The sequence below is a fragment of the Pongo pygmaeus genome, chromosome 19 (genome assembly GCF_028885625.2).
Source record: "Pongo pygmaeus isolate AG05252 chromosome 19, NHGRI_mPonPyg2-v2.0_pri, whole genome shotgun sequence".
NCBI lineage: Eukaryota > Metazoa > Chordata > Mammalia > Primates > Hominidae > Pongo > Pongo pygmaeus.
Genome location: NC_072392.2, coordinates 60,067,590 through 60,091,777, shown reverse-complemented (window position 1 = coordinate 60,091,777; position 24,188 = coordinate 60,067,590). Strand labels below are relative to the sequence as shown.

Here is a 24,188-nt window from a genome sequence, read left to right as displayed (position 1 = left end):
AGATAAATTCTTAAGAGTAATCATACTAGAAATAAACTCAATTATTATGACTTAGTTCTAGATCCACGCTAGGTATATATATGGAGCCCCAAAAGTTTACCTTAATAATTTTAAGGATCTTGATTTTTTTCCTAAGGCATTCATCTTTTCCCAGTTAAGTTGTATCTACAGTGGCCAGGCACGGTGGCTCATGCTTGTAATCCTAGCACTTTGGGAGGCCAAGACAAGCAGATCACTTGAGGCCAGGAGTTCAAGACCAGCCTGGCCAATATGGCAAAACCCCATCCCTACTAAAAATACAAAAATTAGGCCGGGCGCAGTGGCTCACATATGTAATCCTAGCACTTTGGGAGGCTGAGGCAGGCAGATCGCCTGAGGTCAGGAGTTCGAGACCAGCCTGGCCAACATGGAGAAACCCCGTCTCTACTAAAAATACAAAATTTAGCCAGGCGTGGTGGCGTGCACCTGTCATCCCAGCTACTCAGGAGGCTGAGGCAGGAGAATTGCTTGAACCTGGGAGGCGGAGGTTGCAATGAGCCGAGACCCCACCATTGCACTCCAGCCTGGGCAACAGAGTGAGGTTCCATCTCAAAAAAAAAAAAAAATTAGCCCAGCATGGTGGCACATGCCTGTAATCCCAGCTACTCAGGAGGCTGAGGCATGAGAATCGCTTGAACCCAGGAAGTAGAGGTTGCAGTGAGCTGAGATCATGCCACTGTACTCCAGTCTGGGCAATAGAGCTAGACTTTATCTCACAAAACAAACAAACAAGTTACATCTACAGTTTAGAGGGGTCAATTAGTTGCAGCTCATGTGACTCTCAGAACACATTTGTGTCAAAGTAACACAACCTGTGAATTAAGGCCATACCCATTTCCTTTAGCTCTATGATTTCCATGTCAGGGGTCTCTCCGGGATGTTCTGAAGTCAGTCCTAGAAAGACATTGACATCGGGATGGAGTCCGTATCTCTGCACTCTGGGGCCCTCGGTTGGTTGAGTTCTCTGGGCTCCAGTAAAATCCTGTAACACAGGAAATATTGTCAAGGACATAGTCTCAGTCATCCTGAATGTCACTGGTGCTTTAGAAACCATCTAAGTATCTGATAAACTCCCTCTTATTCCTGTTGGGTAAACTGACTTTAGTCCTAATTAACTAGTTTATTGTTATTGCCAATACCTTAAAAGCAATAATAATAGCTACCATTCACTGAATCTCCACTAAGTGCCTACAATGTGCCCCTACTATGCATATGTGTTGAACCTCCCTAGCTCCCCTCCTCAATTCCATGCTGCTTTCACCAAGTTAAGCAGTTATGCTATTCTCAAGAACACAGAAATGGTGTAATAAAATGAGGATTTCCAAAATTTCTTACAACTTGGGTTTCTAGCTTCGTCTTGTCTCTAACTCCCTACTCTCCTGAGTTAGGTAAGCAGAAATAGACTCCCAACAACTTCAGGACTTGCCTTTAAGTCATTCTTCAGAATATACCGGATATCTTGAAGGTTCATAGTTCGGTCTTTCTGCTTGACGTGGATGCCTGACTTAACAATATCATAGTAAGGTTTCGGAAGCCTGACATCAGCTTCTAAATAATTCCCCAAGACTACGGCTTTTTTAACAACTGAGCCATCTAAGCCATTCCAGGGTATGTCATCTGTAAGGAAAAAGTCATACAAAGGAGTAAATTAGGAAACCAGAGAGTGGAGTTGGGGGAAAAGAAATCAGATGAAGCTGGGTAACCTTAGGCAAGTCACTTAACTCCTTTATTTTTTTTTTCTAATCCACTGTACTTTAGAAACAATTCATTCCCTTATATATTAATTTCTCTCTGTAGAAAAACTACCCTGAGAGGCTGGGCGCAGTGGCTCACACCTGTAATCCCAGCACTTTGGGAGGCCGAGGCAGGTGGATCACAAGGTCAAGAGATCGAGACCGTCCTGGCCAACATGGTATAATCCCCTCTCTACTAAAAATACAAAAATTAACCAGGCGTGGTGGCGCGCACCTGTAATCCCAGCCACTTAGGAGGCTAAGGCAGGAGAATCACTTGAACCCGGGAGGCAGAGGTTGTAGTGAGCTGAGATTGCGCCACTGCACTCCAGCCTAGTGACAAAAACAGAAAACAAAAAACAAACAAAAAAAACTACCTGGGAGGCCAATTCATAAGTGAGAAGTCACTTTACCCATTTACCAGGGAGATCACTGCCACAGAGGTAGGAAACAATAGTGTCAGCAACATGTACACATGGGCTCCCCGCTGGCAGGGGAGCCCAATATTCATCTCACGTATATTGTCATTTTGCCTCTGGGACTGCAAACACCATAAAAAAGCAGCCCTTGGCCAGGCGCGGTGGCTCACACCTGTAATCCTAGCACTCTGGGAGGCCGAGACGGGTGGATCACCTGAGGTCAGAGGTTGAAACCAGCCTGGCCAACACAGTGAAATCCCATCTCTACTAAAAATACAAAAATTAGCTGGGTGTGGTGGCGAGCACATGTAATCTCAGCTACTTTGGGAGGCTGAGGCAGGAGAATCACTTGAACCCAGGAGGTGGAGGTTGCAGTGAGCCGAGATCGCGCCACTGCACTCCAGTCTGGGCAACAGAGTAAGACTCCATCTTAAAAAAAAAAAAAAAAAAAAAAAAGCCTTGCGCTTTGCTCATGGCTGTAATCCCAGCACTTTGGGAGGCTGAGGTGAGCGGATCACGAGGTCAGGAGATCCAGACCATCCTGGTTAACACGGTGAAACCCCGTCTGTACTAAAAATAGAAAAAATTAGCCGGGCATGGTGGCACACCCCTGTAGTCCCAGTTACTTGGGAGGCTGAGGCAGGAGAATCGCTTGAACCCGGGAGGCAGAAGTTGCAGTGAGCCAAGATCCCGCCACCGCACTCCAGCCTGGGCAACAGAGTGAGACTCCATCAAAAAAAAAAAAAAAAGCAGCCCTTAATGAATGTGATTTTACTGTGTGTGTGTGTGTGTGTATGTGTGTATGTCTTTCTCTTGAAGGATTCCTTCCATCTTCAGATATGTGACTACTTTCTCCACATCAGAGCAGTGGATTTGGAAGTACATCCCTTTCTTTCAAGTGACACTGTTTATACATCTAATGGACACAGGGTGTGTTTCATAGTTTACTTCTCAGAGGCTAGTCTTTCCCCCTAATTTACAAGTTCTCAAGGGATACCGCACCATAGATCATAAGTACTGATACCAATATTCAGGTTAAAAAGTTTGCTTCGGCCAGGCGTGGTGGCTCACACCTGTAATCCCAGCACTTCGGGAGGCCGAGGTGGGTGGATCACAAGGTCAAGCGATCGAGACCAGCCTGGCCAATATGGTGAAACCCCATCTCTACTAAAAATACAAAAATTAGTTGGGCGTGGTGGTGTGCACCTGTAGTCCCAGCTACTCAGGAGGCTGAGGCAGAAGAATTGCTTGGACCCAGGAGGCAGAGGTTGCAGTAAACTGAGATCGAGCCACTGCACTCCAGCCTGGGTGTCAGAGCAAGATTCTGTCTCAAAAAAAAAAAAAATAATAATAATAATAAAAATAATAAATTTTTTTTTAGTTTGGATTAAATGCATTATCACTGACAAGCAGATGGATGGGCTTTGCTGAGTCTTTTCTTTTTTTTCTTTTGAGACAAGAGTCTCACTCTGTCACCCAGGCTGGAGTGCAGTGGTGCTATCTCAGCTCACTGCAACCTCTGCCTCCCAGGTTCAAGTGATTCTCCTGCCTCAGCCTCCCAAGTAGCTGGGACTACAGGCACGTGCCACCACGCCCAGCTAATTTTTGTATTTTTAGTAGAGACAGAGTTTCACCATGTTGGCCAGGCTGGTCTTGAACTCCTGACTTCAGGTGATCCACCCGCCTCAGCCTCCCAAAGTGCTGGGATTACAGGCGTGAGCCACTGCTCCCAGCCAATAAGTCTCTTTTTAATAAGTCTTCTATTTTCATAAAAGTCAGTAACTCCTGTAGGGGGAGAAAAATGCAACCTAAGAATAGGGACTTTGGTCAACCATTAATGATCTTGATCTACCTGTTAAAATCTCCTGCATGATCATAGAAAAGCTGTAGATGTCTGACTTCACTGTGGCTGCCTTCTGTAAGATCACTTCTGGTGCGGCCCAGTTGTATAGCTGCATAGGAAGGGGCACTCGAGTCAGGTCCCTCTGTACACCTCTGTCCTTGCTACGGAAGGAAACTCACAAGTCAGGGCTCATGCCTTAAAGGGTCTTTTATTCATTCATTCATTCAGAGTCTTGCCCTGTCATCCAGGCTGGAGAGCAGCAGCGTGATCTCAGCTCACTGCAACCTCTGCCACCTCCCGGGTTCAAGCAATTCTCCTGCCTCAGCCTCCCAAGTAGCTAGAATTACAGGTGTGTGTCACCAGGCCCGGCTAATTTTTGTATTTTAGTAGAGACGAGGTTTCGCCATGTTGGCCAGGCTCGTGGGTCTTTTAATCAACATACTACATTTGTGAAAACTTTGCCTCTGAAGGCCGACAACCTCTTTTTGAGTTCCTGGAAACCTAACTAGACAACGAGCTAGTCCACACTGCTTCAGAGCTGTTCCAACACCTGCAATTCCTTACTATTCCACCCGGGCCCTCTCCACCACTTCATCTGGCAACTCTACTGCTCACCCACTCCACTCAAATCACAGGGGCCTTCTTTCAGTTCCTCCAACATACCTCATGTTCTTCAGCACATTAACCCTTCAAGTCTTTGCACTGGCAGCTTCTGCCAGGCATGCCCTGCCCACAGATCCTAGAGTGGCTAGCTACTTTTTGTGACTGAGATATTTGTCTGAAAGTCACTTCCTCAAGCAGGTCCTCCCTGACTGCCTAATCTAAAGTAGTCCTGTTTTATTGGTTTCAGAGCACTTATTATCTGAATTTGTGTTCATTTAGTTTATTATCTGTCTCCCCTCCATTCTAGAGAGTCAGCTCCATGAGAGTAGGCAACTCATCGGCCTTTATATCACTGTACTTCTGGGCTTACACCAGGGCCTTGATGCTTGCTGTTGAATAAATGAATGTAAACTCTTTAAAGAGCCCTCTCAACCCCCATGTGCTTTATCAAAGCCATCTGGGACTTCCCCAACTCCTCATGATTATTTCTTTTCTGAACTCCTGCCCTTTTGGGAATGTGCCCTCTCAGTTTAGCACTCAAGGGTTCACTCATATGCTTAAATAACTCTTCCCAACCAGACTCCTTAAAAGCTAAGTCAGAGCATCCTAAATGTCTTCTGGCCCAGCAAGAGTCCTCAGGGTAAACTCAGCACTGACTTGTGCCCACAGCTGTCATGACAATCAAATGAGATCATGGATGTAGAAACACTCGGTGAGCCATAAAGCACTCTTTCATGTAAAGAATTAGTATGAATATTATGGGAGGCATTCAGTCAAGACTTAATGACTGGCAGATGATAATTAAGAATTAAGTTTTTAAAAAGCAAGTGACAGCAAGTTTTTTGTTGGTCTGGAAAAAGGGTAGATTTTAGACGATGAGATGGGCTTCTCAGACTTTGAGCAAACTTCCCTAAATAAAGTTTCTTCCAGCAAATCTTTGGATAGAGGGCAGTGAGTTCATGAAGTCATGAAGGTGAAAAAGCTAGTATTGACTTTAGTTATATTGCTGAAAAGTCACCTATAGCCTAGTATAGTGTGAACAGTGTGGATATGCATACAAATTTAATACATAAATAATTATATATTAAACCCGGGAGGCAGAGGTTGCAGTGAGCCAAGACTGAGCCACTGCACTCCAGCCTGGGTAACAGAGCGAGACTCGGTCTCAAAAAAAAAAAAAAAAAAAAAAAAAAGGCCAGGAGCAGTGGCTCATGCCTGTAATCCCAGCACTTTAGGAGGCCGAGGCGGGTGGATCACTTGAGGTCAGGAATTCAACACCAGCCTGGCCAACATGGTGAAACCCCATCTCCACTAAAAACACAAAAATTAGCTGGGCATGGTGGCACGTGCCTGTAATCCCAGCTACTCAGGAGGCGGAAGCAGAATTGCTTGAATCCGGGAGGCAGAGGTTGCTGTGAGCTGAGATTGCACCACTGCATTCCAGACTGGGCTACAGAGCAAGACTCCATCTCAAAAAAAAAAAAAAAAAAAAAAAAGGAAGGAGCTGAAGGGTAGGAGAAACTGCTGTATCACTTTTATACCAAGAGATGGAATGCTATCCTTGACAATGACATTCAACAAACTGATATGCCCTAGTAGAGTGTTACCAAAAATAAATGTGGGATTGAAGGCTATTTTAGGTTGGTGAATAATCAACTCATGTTATCAGCTTTCAAAGAAGGGTATGTTGTTACATCTGCAATGGCTTGCTGACTGACATTTCTGACACTTCTACCTGAAGTTCCATCCTGAGGTCATTCCTAGACATTCACAGACCCTTGGTTACCTCCTACCCCCTCACTTGGCCAGTTGTTGACCCCAACAACTCCATGCATTTCACTTTATTCCCTCCCATTTTGGCTTCATGGTCACCACTAGGCCCTGTCTCATGGTCTCCTGGCTGGTGTTCCTGTCAACCTCCAATCCATCCCGCTCCTATATCCTGGAGACATCCTCTACCATCTGGTTTAGCCCCATCTGTGTCTCTAACCAATCAATTGGGTAACTTCACACCATTGCTTCACCCCTGGTGCCTCAGTTTCCTCAACTATATAAGGATAGCACTGGGCTGGGCCATCTCCAAAGCTCCATTTTGGGCTAGGATTCACATTTCTATTGGTGAGCAAAAGGAGAAGAAACTGCGGTACCTTTCCCTCAACAGCAGATGGCGATCCATCACTGACAAAAGTGCACACCCTTTAGCTTCCACTGCTCCTGAACACATAGCCAGAGAGGTCAACCCTGCTCTGAACCATTTCAAGTTTTTCCTTCAACTAGATCATCCAATCATTTAAGAAACATTTACCGGCCAGCTGTAGTGGCTCATGCCTGTAATCCTGTACTTTGGGAGGCTGAGGCAGGAGGATTGCCTGAGCCCAGGAGATTGAGATTGTAGTGAGCCACTGTACTATCACCTGGGCAAAAGAGAGAGATCGTGTGTCCCCCACCCCCAGAAAAGAAGGCTGGTGTGGTGGCTCACACTTGTAATCCAAGCACTTTGGGAGGCCAGGTCAGGCAGATCGCATGAGTGCAGGAGTTCAAGTCCAGCCTGGGCAACATGGTGTGACCTTATCTCTATAAAAAATACAAAAATTGGCTGGGCTCAGTGGCTCACGCCTGTATTCCCAGCACTTTGGGAGGCTGAGGCGGGTGGATCACAAAGTCAGGAGTTCGAGACCACCCTGGCTAACATGGTGAAACCCTGTCTCTACTAAAAATACAAAAAATTAGCCAGGTGTGGTGGCGGGTGCCTGTAGTCCTGGCTACTTGGGAGGCTGAGGCAGGAGAATGGCAAGAACCCAGGAGGCGGATCTTGTAGTGAGCCGAGATCGCGCCACTGCACTCCAGCCTGGGCGACAGAGCAAGACTCTGTCTCAAAAAAAAAAAAAAAAAAAAAAAAAATTAGCTGGATGTGGTGGCATGTGCCTGTAGTCCCAGCTACTCAGGAAGCTGAGGTAGGAAGATCGCTTGACGCTGGGAGGTTGCAGTGAGCCGAGATGGTGCCACTGCACTCCAGCCTGGGCAACAGAGCAAGATCTTGTCTCAAAAAAATAAAAAATATTTACTGAGCACTTACCACAAGTGGCAGGCCCAGAGCTGGTGATGAACTCCCCATCTGGTGGGGCAGACACACTTGTATAGAAATGACTGTGGTACATTTGCGTAACGCATGTGAGGAGAGGAATATGCAAAGTGCCTCAGGGTATGAGGGCATCAGTATAGACTTCACAGAGAGTGTTGGGAGACTGTGTCTGAAGTGACTTTAAAAGGCTAAATTGGCGTGTGCCAGGTATTCTAGATGCAGAGAGCAGTGTAGTAAAAGTGCCGTCAAATAGTCAGGAGGGAGCAGGGCCGGGCAGTTAGGAGATTGACACTACGAGTGGAGCCTCACTTGGGGAGGCTTCCGCTCCCTGAAAAGGGGTCTGGACTTAATCTTGCAGGCAATAAGGAGACCCTGAAAGCTTTTAGCTCAGATTAAAAATGGACCAGATGTGAAGCTGAGCAGTTCAACTAGTGACAGTTATCTGGCCTCTGCCTGTTCCCATCTAGAAAAGTGCCATGGCTCCAGTCATACCCTAACAGCTCCCCTGCTTTTTTTCTTGAGACGGAATCTTGCTCTGTCACCCAGGCTGGAGTGCAGTGGCGTGATCTTGGCTCACTGCAAGCTCTGCCTCCCAGGTTCATGCCATTCTCCTGCCTCAGCCTCCCGAGAAGCCGGGACTACAGGCGCCTACCACCATGCCTGGCTATATTTTTTGTATTTTTAGTAGAGACGGGGTTTCACCGTGTTAGCCAGGATGGTCTCGATTTCCTGACCTCGTGATCCGCCCGTCTCGGCCTCCCAAAGTGCTGGGATTACAGGCGTGAGCCACCGTGCCCGGCCAGAATGGCTCCCCTGCTTTCTCTTGCCCCGTCACAGCCCCTTCTCCATACACAGGAGCAAGAGGGAGGAATTTTTTTTTTTTTTTTTTTTTTTTTGAGACTGAGTTTCGCTCTTGTTGACCAGGCTGGAGTGCAATGGCGCAATCTTGGCTCACCGCAACCTCTGCCTCCCGGGTTCAAGAGATTCTCTTGCCTCAGCCTCCCAAGTAGCTGGGATTACAGGCATGCGCCACCACGCCTGGCTAATTTTGTATTTTTAGTAGAGCTGGGGTTTCTCCATGTTGGTCAGGCTGGTCTCGAACTCCCAACCTCAGGTGATCTGCATGTCTCAGCCTCCTAAAGTGCTGGAATTACAGGCATGAGCCACCACGCCCGGCCTAGAGGAAGGATCTTAACCTACAAATCATCCATGACCCTATACTGCTCAAAAATGCCTGTCCTAAGAACACAGCATCCCAGTGTTCTTAAGATAAAATTCAAACTCCTCACCAGGGCCCACAAGGCCAAGCACAACCTGACCTCTGCCTCCTCTCCATGCAGAGGGACAAAAGGCACTCCAGGTCTGGGGAAGTGAGAGCCTTTTTATTTCATTTGTTCAAAAAACATATGCTGAGTGCACATACGCAAAGGCCTGTTCTGGGCATTTGAGATATAGCGGTAAATAAAACAGAAATCCCTGCCTCATGGAGCTTTTGATCTTTGAGAGAAGTTACAGAGCATGTGACAAGCAAAGATCTGGTGAGAGACCAGAAACAAAGCATCAGCGATGGGTAGGTGACAGACAAGGGTAAGAGGAAGTAGATGGGTCTAGGCAAGGGGTCTGCCCAGTGGCTGAGGCCTCACAGAAGAGCAGAACCAATACTGGCCCAAAGGCTCAGCGCTGTGGATGGCAGTAAGGAAGCGCAGGGGAGAGCCTCTGCCTCTCAAAGCTTGGGGGCTTCAGGAAGACTTTGACTCTTGCCAAAAGGAAACTAAGCCCACTTACCAACTCCTGAATTTTGACTGCCTCTCTCACTGTGCTGAGCCCCTTGAGGGCAGAAAATGCCCTCCATGTCTATCCAGGCCAGTGCCTGACCCAGATGTAGGAGGTGTGACAGACCATTAGGCTCATCAGCACCCATCACCTTCTCTCCTTCCAGGATGCACAGGTAAGGCACAGCTCAGCTTCCCTCCAGTAGAAGGTAACTGGGCTCTGGCCACTGCAATGTGGGAGGCAGTAACATACCCATTTCAGACTGGCCCCAAACCCCACTGTGTCCCCTCCATGTTCTTTCTTGCTTGCTGACTGGCAGTGCAAAAAATGCAGTGGGGGATCAAGGCCTGAAAGGTGGTGAAGCTACAGACTGGAGTGACAGGGAACACTGTCCCTGCCTCCAACACAGACTGGATTGCAATGTGAGTGAGACATACACCTTATTGTGTTAAAAGCCACTCAAAGGGCCAGGTGCAGTGGATCACACCTGTAATCCTAGCACGTTGGGAGGCCGAAGTGGGTGGATCACCTGAGGTCAGGAGTTTGAGACCAGCCTGGCCAACATGGTGAAACTGCATCTCTACTAAAAACACAAAAATTAGCCAGGTGTGGTGGTGAGCACCTGTAATCCCAGCTACTCGGGAGGCTGAGGCAAGAGAATCGCTTGAACCCAGGAGGCGGAGGTTGCAGTGAGCCAAGATTGTGCCACTGCACTCCAGCCTGGGCAAGAGGGCAAGACTCCGTCAAAAAAAAAAAAAAAAAAAAGACGCTGAAAATTTTGGAGTGGATAATTATAGCATTTATGCACATTGGCTAATACGAGCTCTTACTTGTTAAATGTTTATTAAAATGTCTCCAAATTCCTCTAGCCTTGGCAGACAGGGTAAGGCATTTGGGACAAGTTCAGCAACTGATGGACAGGTTCATCTCACCAATGAGGAGTCCCACCCAGATCAGATTCTGTCTCTACAGGAAAGGTCCCCAAGGGAGATCAACTTCAGGAGAAAGTCCCACTCCATGTTATGCCCACCTTTCCAACATGTACTCCAGGTTGGTCAGCCTCGCTTCACCTGGGGAGATGATATGGACAGCATAGGAGCTGAGGGAGCGGTGGATAAACCCCTGGAAATGCAGGTATCTCAGGGCGTCAGATATCTGGAGCAGCAGGTGCACAATCACCTCCATGTGCAGCACTGGGAACTGGGACCGCTGCAAGCAAGAGATAAAATGCCAAGAAAAAAAAAAGGACTGGGGCCCTGACACTGTAGAGCATTTTGTGATTTCCAGTCTTTCCATATGATCCTCATGGTTACCAAGGATCCCCATTTTACAGATGGAGAACCTAAAGCTCAGTGAAGCTAAGTGAATGGCCTGACGTCCCAATGACTCAGGCCCCCTGGATCCAAACCTGGATTCCTTTCCCTCAGCTGAGCTGCTTCATACCACAAAAAATGAAAAGAAAGTTCTCAAAGTCTGGTATGTGCATCCAGGATTGGCCTGGGGAAAACTGACAGGGGAGGTCCCCCATACCACCAGTAAACCTGCCCTGTCCCCTCCCTGTCCAAGCCCAAGCTGCTGGGGAGAACCTGGAAGCTCAAAGGACCCTGAAGAATGCAGATAACCAATTCAGTCCTACCCCACTCAGATGAGACAGAAAGTGCCTCCTAAGGGGACAGAAATTCATTCACATCAATGCACCTGGCTGACTAAAGTCTTAATGGGTCTCTCCCCCAGAGAAACGGTCTTTAAGGTAATAACCTCACTCAAGGGGGAAAAACAGAAAAAAACAGAATAGGAGGTCCTCAGGCAGAAGGAATGGCAAGCCATTTGGGGGAAGAGCCCTTCTTGGGGTCTCCTTACTTCTATCCAGAGTATTTAGAACAAAGTCACGGAGGAAAAAAACCTAAATACTCCAAGAGCTCTCTAAACCTACATCTCAGGCCAAAGCACCCTTCCCAGGAACTCTATACAAGCCAGGAAAGATGTCTTCCAACCCCAAGGAAATTTGAGAGGTGAGAGGGGAATGATACAGGCCTCTATAGAAAAAACTGGGAGAGAGCACAAATGAAAATGTAGGAAAATAAAGCCAGCGGCGGCTGGATTATAGTCAGTCAAAGGTGTCTGTGTTTTCTGGGTCCATTGCGCTCTTAGATGTCTGATCAAGAAGCAGGACTAGGCTGGCTGCAGTGGCTCGTACCTATAATCCCAACACTTTGGGAAGCTAAGGTAGGAGGATCGCTTGAAGCCAAGAGTTCAAGACCAGCCTGGACAACATAGTGGGACCATGATTCTATCAAAATTTTAAAAATTAGCTGGGTGGGGGCTGGGTGCAGTGGCTCAAGCCTGCAATCCCAGCACTTTAGGAGGCTGAGACAGGTGAATCGCCTGAGGTCAGGAGTTCGAGACGATCCTGGCCAACATGGTGAAACCCCATCTTTACTAAAAGTACAAAAATTAGCTGGGTGTGGTGGGGGGTGCCTGTAATCCCAGCTACTTGGGAGGCTGAGGCATGAGAATCGCTTGAACCAGGGAGGCAGAAGTTGCAGTGAGCAGAGATCGTGCCACTGTACTCCAGCCTGGGAGACAGAAGGAGACTCTGTCTCAAAAAAAAAAAAATTAGCTGGGCACGGTGGCATGCACCTGTAGTCCCAGCTACATTGGAGGCTGATGCAGGAGGATCATTTGAGCCCAGAAGTTGGAGGTTACAGTGAGCTATGATCTCACTACTGTACTCCAGCCTGGGCAATAGAGCAAGACCCTGTTTCAAAAAAAAAGCAGGACAGGCCGGGTGCGGTGGCTCACATCTGTAATCCCAGCACTCTGGGAGGCCAAGGTGGGTGGATCATCTGAGGTCAGGAGTTTGAGAACAGCCTGGCCAACATGGTGAAACCCCGTCTCTACTAAAAATACAAAAATTAGCCAGGCATGGCGGCAGTCGCCTGTAGTCCCAGCTACTCGGGAGGCTGAGGCAGGAGAATCACTTGAATCCAGGAGGTAGAGGTTGCAGTGAGCCAAGATCGCGCCACTGCACTCCAGCCTAGGCAACAGAGGGACTCTGTCTCAAAAAAAAGCAGAACTGACAATAATAAAACCGTACTAGTTCTGACCATGTGCTTATCAGCCTTAAATAGTATGTTATACAGCCCCTATAAGGCAAAAGAATAAAGATATTTATCTTCCATGCATGCAGAAATGGGATCGCCACAGCTGGGGCAAGAGGGTGAGGAGGGAAGAAACTGGGAGGGCAGCAATGGAAAATCCACGGAAACAGCAGTTTACTCGTTCATGAAGGACACTGAACAATGTGCCGATAGTGATGCGCTCGTACACAAGGCGGGTTTTCTCTAGGTCCTGGGAGAGACACACAGCCATCAACTGTAGCAGGTAGGGGTGCCGCAGCTTGCTGCAAAAGAAAAGAAGCTTCAGATAAGGCAGGGGAGAGGACATGATGAAAAAATGAGCGTAGGCCTTTTGAACACATTCTAAACAAATACCATTTGTATACAATGTTTTCTTTTCTTTCTTTTTTTTTTTTTTAAATGAGACAGAGTCTCATTCTATTGCCCAGTCTGGAGTGCAGTGGGGTGATCTCTCGGCTCACTGCAACCTCCGCCTCCTGGGTTCAAGTGATTCTACTGCCTCCGCCTTCCAAGTAGCTGGGATTACGGGTGCCCACCACCACTTGTGGCTAATTTTTGTATTTCTAGTAGAGACGGGGTTTCACCATGTTGGCCAGGCTGGTCTTGAATTCCTGACCTCAGGTGATCCACCCGCCTTGGCCTCCCAAAGTGCTGGGATTACAGGCGTGAGCCATTGTGCCTGGCCTTTTGTATACAATGTTTTCTAAGAAAACCGTATGAGGTGTTAGTGAGGGTTTCTGTTGGAATCTGTGGCCCTAACTGATGAGACCTTGAGAGCTTAGAGCCATCAATGACAACAATGACAATGCGGCTAAGAGCTCCTATATTCTTTGCATACATCGTCTCAGATCCTAACAACCACCTGCAAGAAATGTATCATTATACTCATTTTATAGATGAGGAGACCAACATCAAGGAAATGTCAGGGCCTGGTGCAGTGGCTCACGTCTGTAATCCCAGCACTTTGGGAGGCCAAGGTGGGCAGATCACTTGAAATGAGGAGTTTGAGGCCAGCCTGGCCAAGATGATGAAACCCTGTCTCTACTGAAAATAGAAAAGTTAGCCAGGTGTAGTGGTGCACGCCAGTAGTCCCAGCTACTCAGGAGGCTGAGGCCAGGGAATCGCTTGAGCCCAGGAGGTGGAGGTTGCAGTGAGCCTAGATGGTGCCACTGTACTCCAGCCTGGGCGACAGAGCGAGACTCAATCCTACCCCCCGACAAAAAAAAGAGGAAGAAATATGTCAGGAATTCACCCAAGGTTGCACGCCCGACTCAGTCTCATGTCAAAGTCTACGTTGCCCAGGCTCCTTCTTTCAGCTTCCTTTGGTCCCTTCAAGCCGACTTCCACGAAAAGAAGAATGTGGCCTCTCTACGTGCCTCCTGAAGAAGTTGAGGAGCCTTCTTAGGAGACAGCTCAATGAGCCTGGATCCACTAAATGAATGAATCAAGAACCTGTCCTAGCAAGAGCAAAAGGACCTAACTCTGGGTCCGCTGAATGAATGAATCAAGAGCCTGTCCTAGCAAGAGCAGAAGGACTTAACTCTGGAGCCATAGGAACCCTAAGGTCTGGAGATCCATGAGCCTGTCCTCAATGGCACAGACATGTCCTCAGACATCTGGATATTAAGCAAGCCATGCTCTATGAAAACAGGATAGCCACATGCCATCCTGATGGGCACAGGGCCCAAAGTGGGTGGACTCAGGGATTGTAGCATGAGAACCAGAAGGGCCTGCATGGAGGCTGCAGCATTCAGAGACATGGGTTACAGGGCGGTTGACAGCTGACAGAGCCCCTCACCACCACTGTCCCCACTGCTCAGGCTACTCGTTAACTTCTCTTCCTCTTTCTTGGCAGCCCTTCGAAGTCAAGTCAATCAATTTCAACAGTCAGGAAATGCGGAGACTGAGAGCAGCTGGAGCTCCCTATCCCAGGCACAGAGCTGAAGAGCCCAGAACCTGAGTCTGTAGAGAGACCTGGACCTATAAGGGGCCTTGGACTTCCTTCTTACCTGCTGTGTTCCTGCTCGGCAATTAACAAGTCGGCCAGCCGCAGCTTGCTGCAGTGTGGGTGGGTGGGGAGATTCAGCTCTTTCACTGTGACCCTGCTCCCGTTCCACACTAGGCTACAAGGACAGGAAAGAGTTTCAGCAGAAAGGAGTGAGCAACCACTTACTCCTTCAATGAATGAGCGTTCCTAAGCAAGGACCAGAGAAGTGGTCTCCACACAGAACCTGCAATGCCCACTGGGCACTACTGGGTCCTCTCTCCCACTACCCACCCCCAGGTACTAAAGCACCCTGGAGAACTTAGGTATAGGTGGTGGGAAGTCACTGAATGCAAGGGAGGGAGTGACTTGATCAGGTTTGTATTCAAAAACACAATGGTACCGGCAATGTGGGGAATGGGTAGGGGAGGGGTGGTCCAGATAATGGGAAGCCAGTTAGGAGACCACTCCAGGTGAGGGATGGTGAAGACTTGGGCAAGGGCAGCAGCAATAAAACAGCTTCTATAGGGGCCTCATTACCCTTGACCTGTATCAGAGGCAAGACAGTCACTACCAAGCTGCCTCTAATTCTTTAGCAAGCAGAGACATTAAAGTATTGTAATGAGTAATCTTCCAGAGCAGTGGTTCTCCCCTAGAGACATATGGCAATGTCTGTAAGACAGTTTGGTTGTCACAGCTGTGGGGGCTGTAAGGGACTGCAACTGGCACTAGTGGGTAGACACCAGGGACTTCTAAACATTCTACAATGCACAGGACTACTCCCAACAACAAAGGATCATCTGGCCAAAAATGGTAATAGTGTCCTGGCTGAGAAACCCTGATTTAGACAGATGTTCTTAGGTGTTCCCTGTGTTTGAGTAGAAACTCCCCACACATAAGGAAGTCACATGCAGCCCACTCTTCCCCTGAAACTGAATCAGACCTCAAACTGGCCAGCCCCCGCTTACTTGGTCATGACCATGTAGGGGCCACTGAAGAAAGAGAAGGTGGGCTCATCATCAGCTTGAATCACTTCCTTTTCTCCAATGACCGGAAGAGATCCTAGATAGGCCATCTGTGTCGCCCCAGTAAGATAAAACTGAAACCAAGGCATAGCCTCAAATTATGGGGAGAAGGGAGGAAAAGCAGAATACACCCAGAATCTTATCAGCCAGCTAAAAGAATGACAGCTGCTATTTAACAACTTTCTGAATACCCCTATTTTTTTTTTGAGACAGGGTATCACTGTCACTCAGGCTGGAGCATATGACATGATCTTGGCTCACTGCAGCCTGGACCTCCCAGGCTCAAGCGATCCTCCCACCCCACCCTCCCAAGTAGCTGGGATTACAAGCATGCACCACCACACCTGGATAATTTTTTTTTTTTTTTTTTTTTAAATAGAGACTGGCTTTTGCCATGTTGGCTGGTGTCAAAGTCCTGGGCTCAAGTGATCCACCCACCTTGGTCTCCCAAAGTGCTAAGATTATAGGCGTGAGCCACCAGGCCTCACCACAACTCTTTCTATTATCTTTAATCTTTCTAAAAACCTTTCAAGGTTTTATTATTTCCCTTTTGTTCTTTTCCCTGAAGAAACTGAGGCTCATGGAAAGAAGTCCGATGCCTCAAGTGCCATCACTGGGACTGAGAAGCCCATTGTGGCCCCCACAGCACCCAGGATTGTGTGCGGCCAAATCTGATATTCCTCCTCTCCCTCCCCACCAGGCTGCCTCAGCACAACAAACAGAACAGGGAGTAGGGCTGGGCGAGTTGGCTCACGCCTATAATCCCAGCACTTTGAGAGGTCAAGGCAGGTGGACTGATTGAGTCCAGAAGATGGAGACCAGCCTGGGCAACATGGCGAAATCCCATCTCTACTAAAAATACAAGTAACCAGGCATGGTGGCACACGCCTGTGATTCCAGCTACTTGGAAGGCTGAGGCATCAGAATTGCTTGAACCCAGTAGGCAGAGGTTGCAGCAGTGAGCCGAGATCGCGCCACTGCACTCCAGCCTGGGCAACAGAGCCAGACTCTGTCTCAAAAAAATAATAATTAAAAATTAAAAACTAAAAATTAATTAATTAAAAGATCATTTTCTAAACTCAAGTGTAGCCCAGGGTCATCCAAGGGAATTCTCTGGGGTTTTCACAATTTGTTAATAAGACAGGAACACTAAGAGATACCTTTGCCTCAATAGGGGCAAAAAAGAAAAGAACAACACTTTGGTGAGGATAAGGAGGCAGGAGTTGGACAAAGGTGGGAGATGGGGCCCGATAATTCTCCAGTTAGTCCTGCAAACACCGGCTGTCAGTGGCAACCTCTTACCTTCCCAAAACCAAAGCTGTAGATATTTTGAGCCGAAATGACTCCAGCTTTAAGCAGTCTGTTAGGAGAGCCATTAGGGTTTCTAGAAATATTTAAAAGAGGAAAAAAACTCAGAATTAACCACTCATATCCAGAATAATAATGCTGAACCAAGTTTTCAGAAGGTGTAGTTGATTTTGTCTTTACTGCTAAACTTTTTGTTACAACACTAGAGATGATGTAATAGCCAGCCTCTGAGAGGGCCTCTATGATTCTCACTTACCGGTATGCATAACCTTGTGTAGCCCCTCACAGGTCAGATGGGGCTTACCTGTTAATTCATTTTTGACTGTTAACAGTGCAAAACAGTGATAGTCTGTCACTCTGAGGCTAAATCTACCAAGGCTTCAGCCCTGATCTCTCTTGGATCATTTGCTCTGCCAGCTGCCATGATATGAGGACATTCAAGCAGCCCTAGGGGGAGGCTCAATGCCCAGCACCAATTTGCCAGCCATGTAAACGAGCCATCTTGGAACTGAATTGTCCATCTTCAGTCAAGCCTTCAGATGAATACAGCCCTAACTAACATCTTAACTGCAACTTCATTAGAAACTCTGAGCCAGAACAACCTAGTTAAACCATTTCCTGATTCCTGACCCACAGACATTGTGTGAGATAAAAATGTTTTATTGTTTGAGGCTGCTAAGTTGGGGGGGGGTGATTCATTATGCAGCAATAGATAACAAATACAGATGGTCGGAGTTGGAAATAACCATAAGCACATCTTGTCCAGTTTTTTCATTATATAGGCAAAAAAATGAAGCCCAGGAAAAGGAAACTTGCTGGCCTGAGGTCATAAAACGCAGCAGTGACCAGACACTGATGTTGCTCATTCCAGCCACTGTTCTTCCCACATTCCACACTCAAACCACCACCTGTGCATCAGGGTCCCCCTTCACTGAAGGTGTCTTGGAAGAAGGGGTGATGCCTCGTATTTCTTTGACTCCCAGAACCTGGCATGGTGCCATGCAGTAGGTGCTCAGTTAATCCTTGCCAGTTGAGTACTTTCAGCTCAGACTGAAGGAAAAAACATCCTACTGCCACCAGAGGCACTTTCCTTTTCTTGGCAAATGGCAAAGGAGCTGGGAGACGGTGCATATTCAGGGCCAGCCGTACCTCAGGTCTGTGAGGCCCCACATGCCACTATTAGAGAACAGATGTAAGTGCTTTACTTCTTTTCTATTTCCTCAGCAACTCATCAGTGCCAAGCTGTCCCGTCTCTGCTTTAAGCTGCTATGCTATTGAGGAGAAGACTCTGAAGTTTAGACTGAGATAAACTGAGCATCCCAATTTACACCTGGTATCTTAGCACCATTATTGATAGTTTCCCTTTCACTCTCGAAACAGCCAACAGATAATAAGCTATATGGTCACTCTCACTTGAGTAAACAGACCATAAGAAAAAGGCCACTTTTCAACACCAAATCATCAGTCTCTTCTTAAAATAAGGCTTATGTGCTTAGGCCTCAAAAGATCTAGGAGACAGTGGACCGTTTCTTGCCCAGGGGAACAGACCTTGTGCTGACAGTGAGGGTGTCAGCCTCCAGCAGCAGTGGAACTGGGGGTTACCAGTGACGAGGCCTCCTGCCTTCCACTCTGGGACCTCTGGGCAGTACATGGCTCTTTGGAGGGGAGAGTTCTTTCTAAGCAAAAGAGCCAAGTGTTCTCAAACAGTGACCTGGACAACAACTGCAGTTCAGACCAACATTTCCTGCTCTCTTACCTAAATTTCTCAGCACACATCTATATAACTAAACTCGGCTGGGTTAAGGGGAGAAAAAAACTAACTCCAGTCATCTACAGCCATCGGTCCTCAACTCAGTGCTTTTCTTCTTTCCCCCGTCCAAGCTCTGTGCAAACACACGTGTGAGGAATCTTATCTGACATGGCACCACTCACAAATCTCAGAGGCTAACTCTAATTTCAAGAATTTGTGTGGTTTTTTACATTAAGAGGAGGGGGGGCAGGCACAGTGGCTCACGCCTGTAATCCCAGCATTTCAGGAGGCAGAGGCAGGCGGATCACCTGAGGTCAGGAATTCCAGACCAGCCTGGCCACGGTGAAACTCCTTCTCTACTAAAAATATAAAATTAGCCAGGTGTGCTAATTTTATATTAATCCCAGCTACTCAGGAGGCTGAGGCAGGAAAATTGCTTGAACCCAGGAGACAGAGGTTGTGGTGAGCCGAGATTGCACGGACTCCTGCCTGGGCGACAGAGAAGACTCAGTCTCAAAAAAAAAAAAGTGGGGGAAGAGGAGTGTATTTCCATGTAAGCATTCCATTAACCCCGTAAGAATGTTTCCTCTAATTCTAAACTAGATGCTGTATCTAGGTGAGTAACTAAGACTGTAAAAGCTCATCCACATTTACACTTGGGTTTTCCTTTCAGGCTCACTCATAAGCCTCCTCTCCTTGTACAGAGCCCTACCATGCACCAAGCAGCTAAGGGTTAGTAGCAATGAATAGGACAGAAACAGCCCCTGCGCTCTTGGAATTCACAATTTAATTGGAAAACTGGAGAAGAACATATACAAATAAAATAATTGCAAACTATGACAATTCTCTAAACTCTGAAGGAGGGTTCTCCATACAAGCGCCAGGGGCAGAGGCAGGAGATGAAGGGGGAGGGCTTGGATGAGGCAGGGCCTCCAAGGCCGGATAAGGGATTTCTAAACCTATCCTAATAGCCATGGGGAAGGTCCTTAAGGAGTTTTAGCAGAGTGGTACAACCTGATTTCCATTATTTTATTTTTATTTTTTGAGACAGGATCTCGCTCTGTCACCCAGTCTGGAGTGCAGTTGCATGATCTTGGCTTGCTGCAACCTCCACCTCCCAGATTCAAGTGATCCTCTCACCTCAGCCTCCAGAGTAGCTGGAACTATGAGGAGCACACCAACACACTCGGCTAATTTTTTTTTTGAGACGGCGTGTTGCTCTGTCACCCAGGCTGGAGTGCAGTGGTGCAATCTCAGCTCACTGCAACCTCCGCCTCCTGGGTTCAAGTGATTCGCCTGCCTCAGCCTCCTGAGTAGCTGGGATTATAGGTGCATGCCACCACACCCGGCTAATTTTTGTATTTTTAGTAGAGATGGCGGGGGGGGGGGGGGGTTCTCACCATGTTGGCCAGGCTGGTCTCGAACTCCTGACCTCAGGTGATCCACCCACCTCAACCTCCAAAAGTGATTACAGGTGTGAGCCACTCTACCCAGCCACCTGATTTCCATTTTTAAAAGGTCATTCTGGATGCTGAGTAAAGAGCCAAAACTGGCCAGAGTGGCAGGCAGCACAGCAGTTAGGAGTTAACGGGATCATGAACTCATCTTGCCTGAGAAGCCAGCAGCATCCAATCATCAGAGGAAAGCCAGGAGTCAAAGTGCATGAATGACAGGACAAGGAAGCCTGCAAAAGTGTGGTGAGCCCAGCTACCCAGCTTACAGAAAGAGATGCCATCAGAGAAAAGCCAAACGGGAAGGATTCTCTACATACAAACCCTAAGTTAACCAATCCCAGAGAAGTTAAAATGACACTCCTCCCTTCCACGCTTAACCCTGAGCATGGAGAGAAGCATGGAGCCCACCTCCTGCAGCTGTGATGGGAGAAGAGGGGGCTGCCCATCCAGCTGGCAGCAAGTCTCTCATATCAGCTGAAAATAGCCCAAGAAACTGTAAGTTAAGCATCTGTGGTCTTTTGCAACCTTAGTAATAAAGGAACACTCTTTCTATGGTTCAGGAGATGACAAAAAAGCCAGCCAGGTGCCCTGCTTGGTAAGGGTTTTCTGCTGGGCTCCTCAGACCTGAGATGTTCCCCTTCTGCTAACCACAGGGTGGTTTCCACCAGAGCCCACACTCATTCCTCTCACACCTTCTCAGGGAGAGGGGAGAGAAGGCCAAAGGTGACCCTCTGACCTTCCTTCATCAGGGCCAAGCCTTTTCTTTCCAAGCACACCCCTTTGGATGGGCCAGATGCCAGAGGGCACTGATGTGGAGGAGCTGAGGCAACCCACGCTGCAGGGCTCCCACGAGGAAGGCTGGGTGATGGAGAATATCCCACTCTGCTCGAGGCAGTACTCACCCCTGCACGAGGCCCCCAAACCAGGGCGGGCTGTAGACAAGCCGCTGTGGGGAGTCTATCTTCTTCAGGAGGTCGTAAGAGAAGCCCTGGATGATGGCCTGCATGTGTGAGGCACAGCGCTGCATGAACTCCACTATCTGCAAAACATCGCAGAGATGCCCAGTGCGGGCACACCAGTTCTCAATGCAATGGAAGATTGGGTATGAAGATAAATGGTCTGAGGAGCTGAGAGCCCCCAACAGAAAAACCTCTCAAAAGGAAAGGGCCCAGGTGATTTTCTAAAGGTATGGAGTGTTTTCAGGGAGAGGATTTAGGGCAACAATTTCCTCCAACTCCGTCCTTCAACAGATGAGGAAACCAAGGCCAAGAGGAGTAAAATTTGCTGGTCCAAGTCCCAACAGCTCTAATAAGCAGGAGCCCCAGGAAGGAGACTGCACACAGAGGGGCCTGGCACTGTACCTGCCCTTTGAGTTTTACATTTATGTTATTTAGTCTTCATTAAAATACATCACACCAGCTGGGTGCTGTGGCTCATGACTGTAATTCCAGCACTTTGGGAGGCCAAGGTGGGCGAATCACCTGAGTCAGGAGTTCGAGACCAGCCTGGCCAACATGGAGAAACCCCGTCTTTACTGAAAATACAAAAGTTAGCTGAGTGTGGTGGTGCATGCCTGTAATCCGAGCTATTCAGGAGGCTGAGGCAGGAGAATTGCTTGAACCCAGGAGGCAGAGGTTGCAGTGAGCTGAGCTCGCGCCACTGCACTCCAGCCTGGGCAAGACTCCTTCCCCCCCCCCAAAAAAAAAAAAAAATTCCCACCTGCCAAGCAAAGTTACTTAATGTCGGTGGGCCTCAGTTTCCCCACCTGTACAATAAGGACAATAATAGTACTTACCTGAGAGGTTGTTGTGAAGATTGAGTTAATACATAAAAAACATTTAAAACAACATCTGAGTCATGGTAAGTGCTAGTTAAATGGGTCAGACAAAATTACAGTTGTTTGCCTTTCCCATCGAATGGATGAGTAGAAAGGTTCACTAGACTTGCTGGAAGTTTCACAGCTGGCTAATTTGCTTCAATCCAAGCCTGAGACTCCAGCACCAATACTAAGGCCACTGCACGCTCTGTGCTGACCACTGGGAGCCTGACTCTCAGCCCAGTGCTCTTCTAGTGGGCATGGCTACAGAGTGGGACCCACCCTTACCTGGGTGCTACGCTCCTTTCCTGCTGTCAAAGCCCAAGTCTTCGGGTTTTGACCCCTCTCATCGTGAAGTCGCAGGTCACCTCCTGCATCCAGCAGTTTGCTAAGGATCCACTGATTGCCCGAAAATGCTGCTGCATGGACAGGGGTGCTCCCATCAAAGCAGCGGCTGGGGAGGGAGATGGGTACAATGGATGTCCATGGCAATGCTCCTACATTCCATGGAGCGGGGCTCAGTGTGCAACACAGGGCAACCTTGTGCAACACAGGGCAACCTTGCAATGCTCCTGCATTCCATGGAGCGGGGCTCAGTGTGCAACACAAGGCAACCTTGGTGACGAGGAATATAACAACATCATTTGTGAGGCCCCTGTCTGTGCCCACAGGAACTTTCTACACACACACACACACACACACACACACACACACACACACACACACACACACACACACACACACACACACACACACACACACACACACACACACACACACACACACACACACACACACACACACACACACACACACACACACACACACACACACCCCCACCCCCCTTTTTTTCCGTCCTTCACTCAACTCTTCAAGGAAGTATCATTTCCCAATTTACAGATGAGGAAAAAAACGGCAAAGCTGAGGTTCATTCCCAGGCATAGATCTGGTTCCAAATCCAATTTTCTTTCCCCAGCACCCTGATATTGGCTGCCCGGAAACAACGTCTTCACATCTGCAGTGTCCTGGGATCAGGCTAGTCAAGCACAGCCTAACAAGGTGCCACCTCTCTCATTTGAGAATGTCTCCCCACAGCCCCCCAAAAAAATCCTGTGGTAGAGCACAAAACCTTGGCATCAGCAATGCAGTCAAGGATCTACACCTCAGAAAAATTTCACCTCAGAAAAATTTCAACAAAGCCAGTAAACTGTCTGAGGCATGAAGGGACAGCCTTTAATGTGTCCAGGATATGGTGAGGATATGATGTATATATAGCCTTAGTTTCCTAAGCTGGCTACACATCAGAATCACCAGGGAACTTTCTCTCTTTAACTGAAAAAGAAACACAAATAGGAGGAGGAGGAAGGGGAAAAAAAAGAAGGAGAAGGAGAAGGAGGAGGAGGAGAAGAAGGAGAAGAAGAGGAGGGGGAGGGAAGGGGAGAGGGAGAGGGAGGGGGAGGAGGAGGAGGAGAAGGAGAAAGAAAATAAAAGGATGATGAAGAGAAAATAAGGAAAAAGTCCTCCAACTGCAGACACCCAGTTCTCTTACCAAGATGCAATTACTATTACAAGTTTTTGTATCCTTCTGGAAACGTCCTATGTATATACAAGTATAAATAAGAATACACTATACAGGCCGGGCGTGGTGGCTCACGCCTGTAATCCCAGCACTTTGGGAGGCCGAGGCGGGTGGATCATGAAGTCAGGAGATTGAGGCCATCCTGGCTAACATGGTGAAACCCTGTGTCTACTAAAAATACAAAAAAATTAGCCGGGTGTAGGTGGTGCATGCCTGTAGTCCCAGCTACTCGGGAGGCTGAGGCCTGAGAATGGCGTAATGGCGTAAAACCCAGGAGGCGGAGCTTGCAGTGAGCCGAGATTGTGCCACTGCACTCCAACCTGGGAGACAAAGTGAGACTCTGAATACACTATACAAACTCTTTTGTATCTACATATTTTCTTTTCTTTTTTTTTTTGAGACGGAGTTTTGCTCTTGTCACCCAGGCTAGAGTGCAATGGCATGATCTTGGCTCACTGCAACCTCCGCCTCCCAGGCTCAAGTGGTTCTTCTGCCTCAGCTTCCTGAGTAGCTGGGATTACAGGTGCCCACCACCCACGCCCAGTTAATTTTTGTATTTTTAGTGGAGACAGGGTTTCACCATGTTGGCCAGGCTGGTCTCAAACTCCTGACCTCAGGTGTTCCACCCACCTCAGCCTCC

The 24,188-nt window shown here is 47.9% G+C and overlaps 1 protein-coding gene across 1 annotated transcript in view; it reads right to left on the bottom strand.

Moving 5' to 3' along the window:
• Positions 1 to 24,188, bottom strand: part of TEX14 (testis expressed 14, intercellular bridge forming factor) — a 108,847-nt gene that overhangs the window by 45,443 nt on the left and 39,216 nt on the right. The window contains exons 4-13 of the mRNA XM_054457907.1: positions 22,258 to 22,423; positions 21,056 to 21,192; positions 16,944 to 17,025; positions 15,585 to 15,715; positions 14,642 to 14,755; positions 12,772 to 12,895; positions 10,523 to 10,701; positions 4,044 to 4,195; positions 1,466 to 1,656; positions 871 to 1,021 (exon numbers count right to left, since the gene is read on the bottom strand). Coding sequence (XP_054313882.1) covers positions 871 to 1,021; positions 1,466 to 1,656; positions 4,044 to 4,195; positions 10,523 to 10,701; positions 12,772 to 12,895; positions 14,642 to 14,755; positions 15,585 to 15,715; positions 16,944 to 17,025; positions 21,056 to 21,192; positions 22,258 to 22,423 — 1,427 coding nt within the window. The remainder of the gene's footprint in view (positions 1 to 870; positions 1,022 to 1,465; positions 1,657 to 4,043; positions 4,196 to 10,522; positions 10,702 to 12,771; positions 12,896 to 14,641; positions 14,756 to 15,584; positions 15,716 to 16,943; positions 17,026 to 21,055; positions 21,193 to 22,257; positions 22,424 to 24,188) is intronic.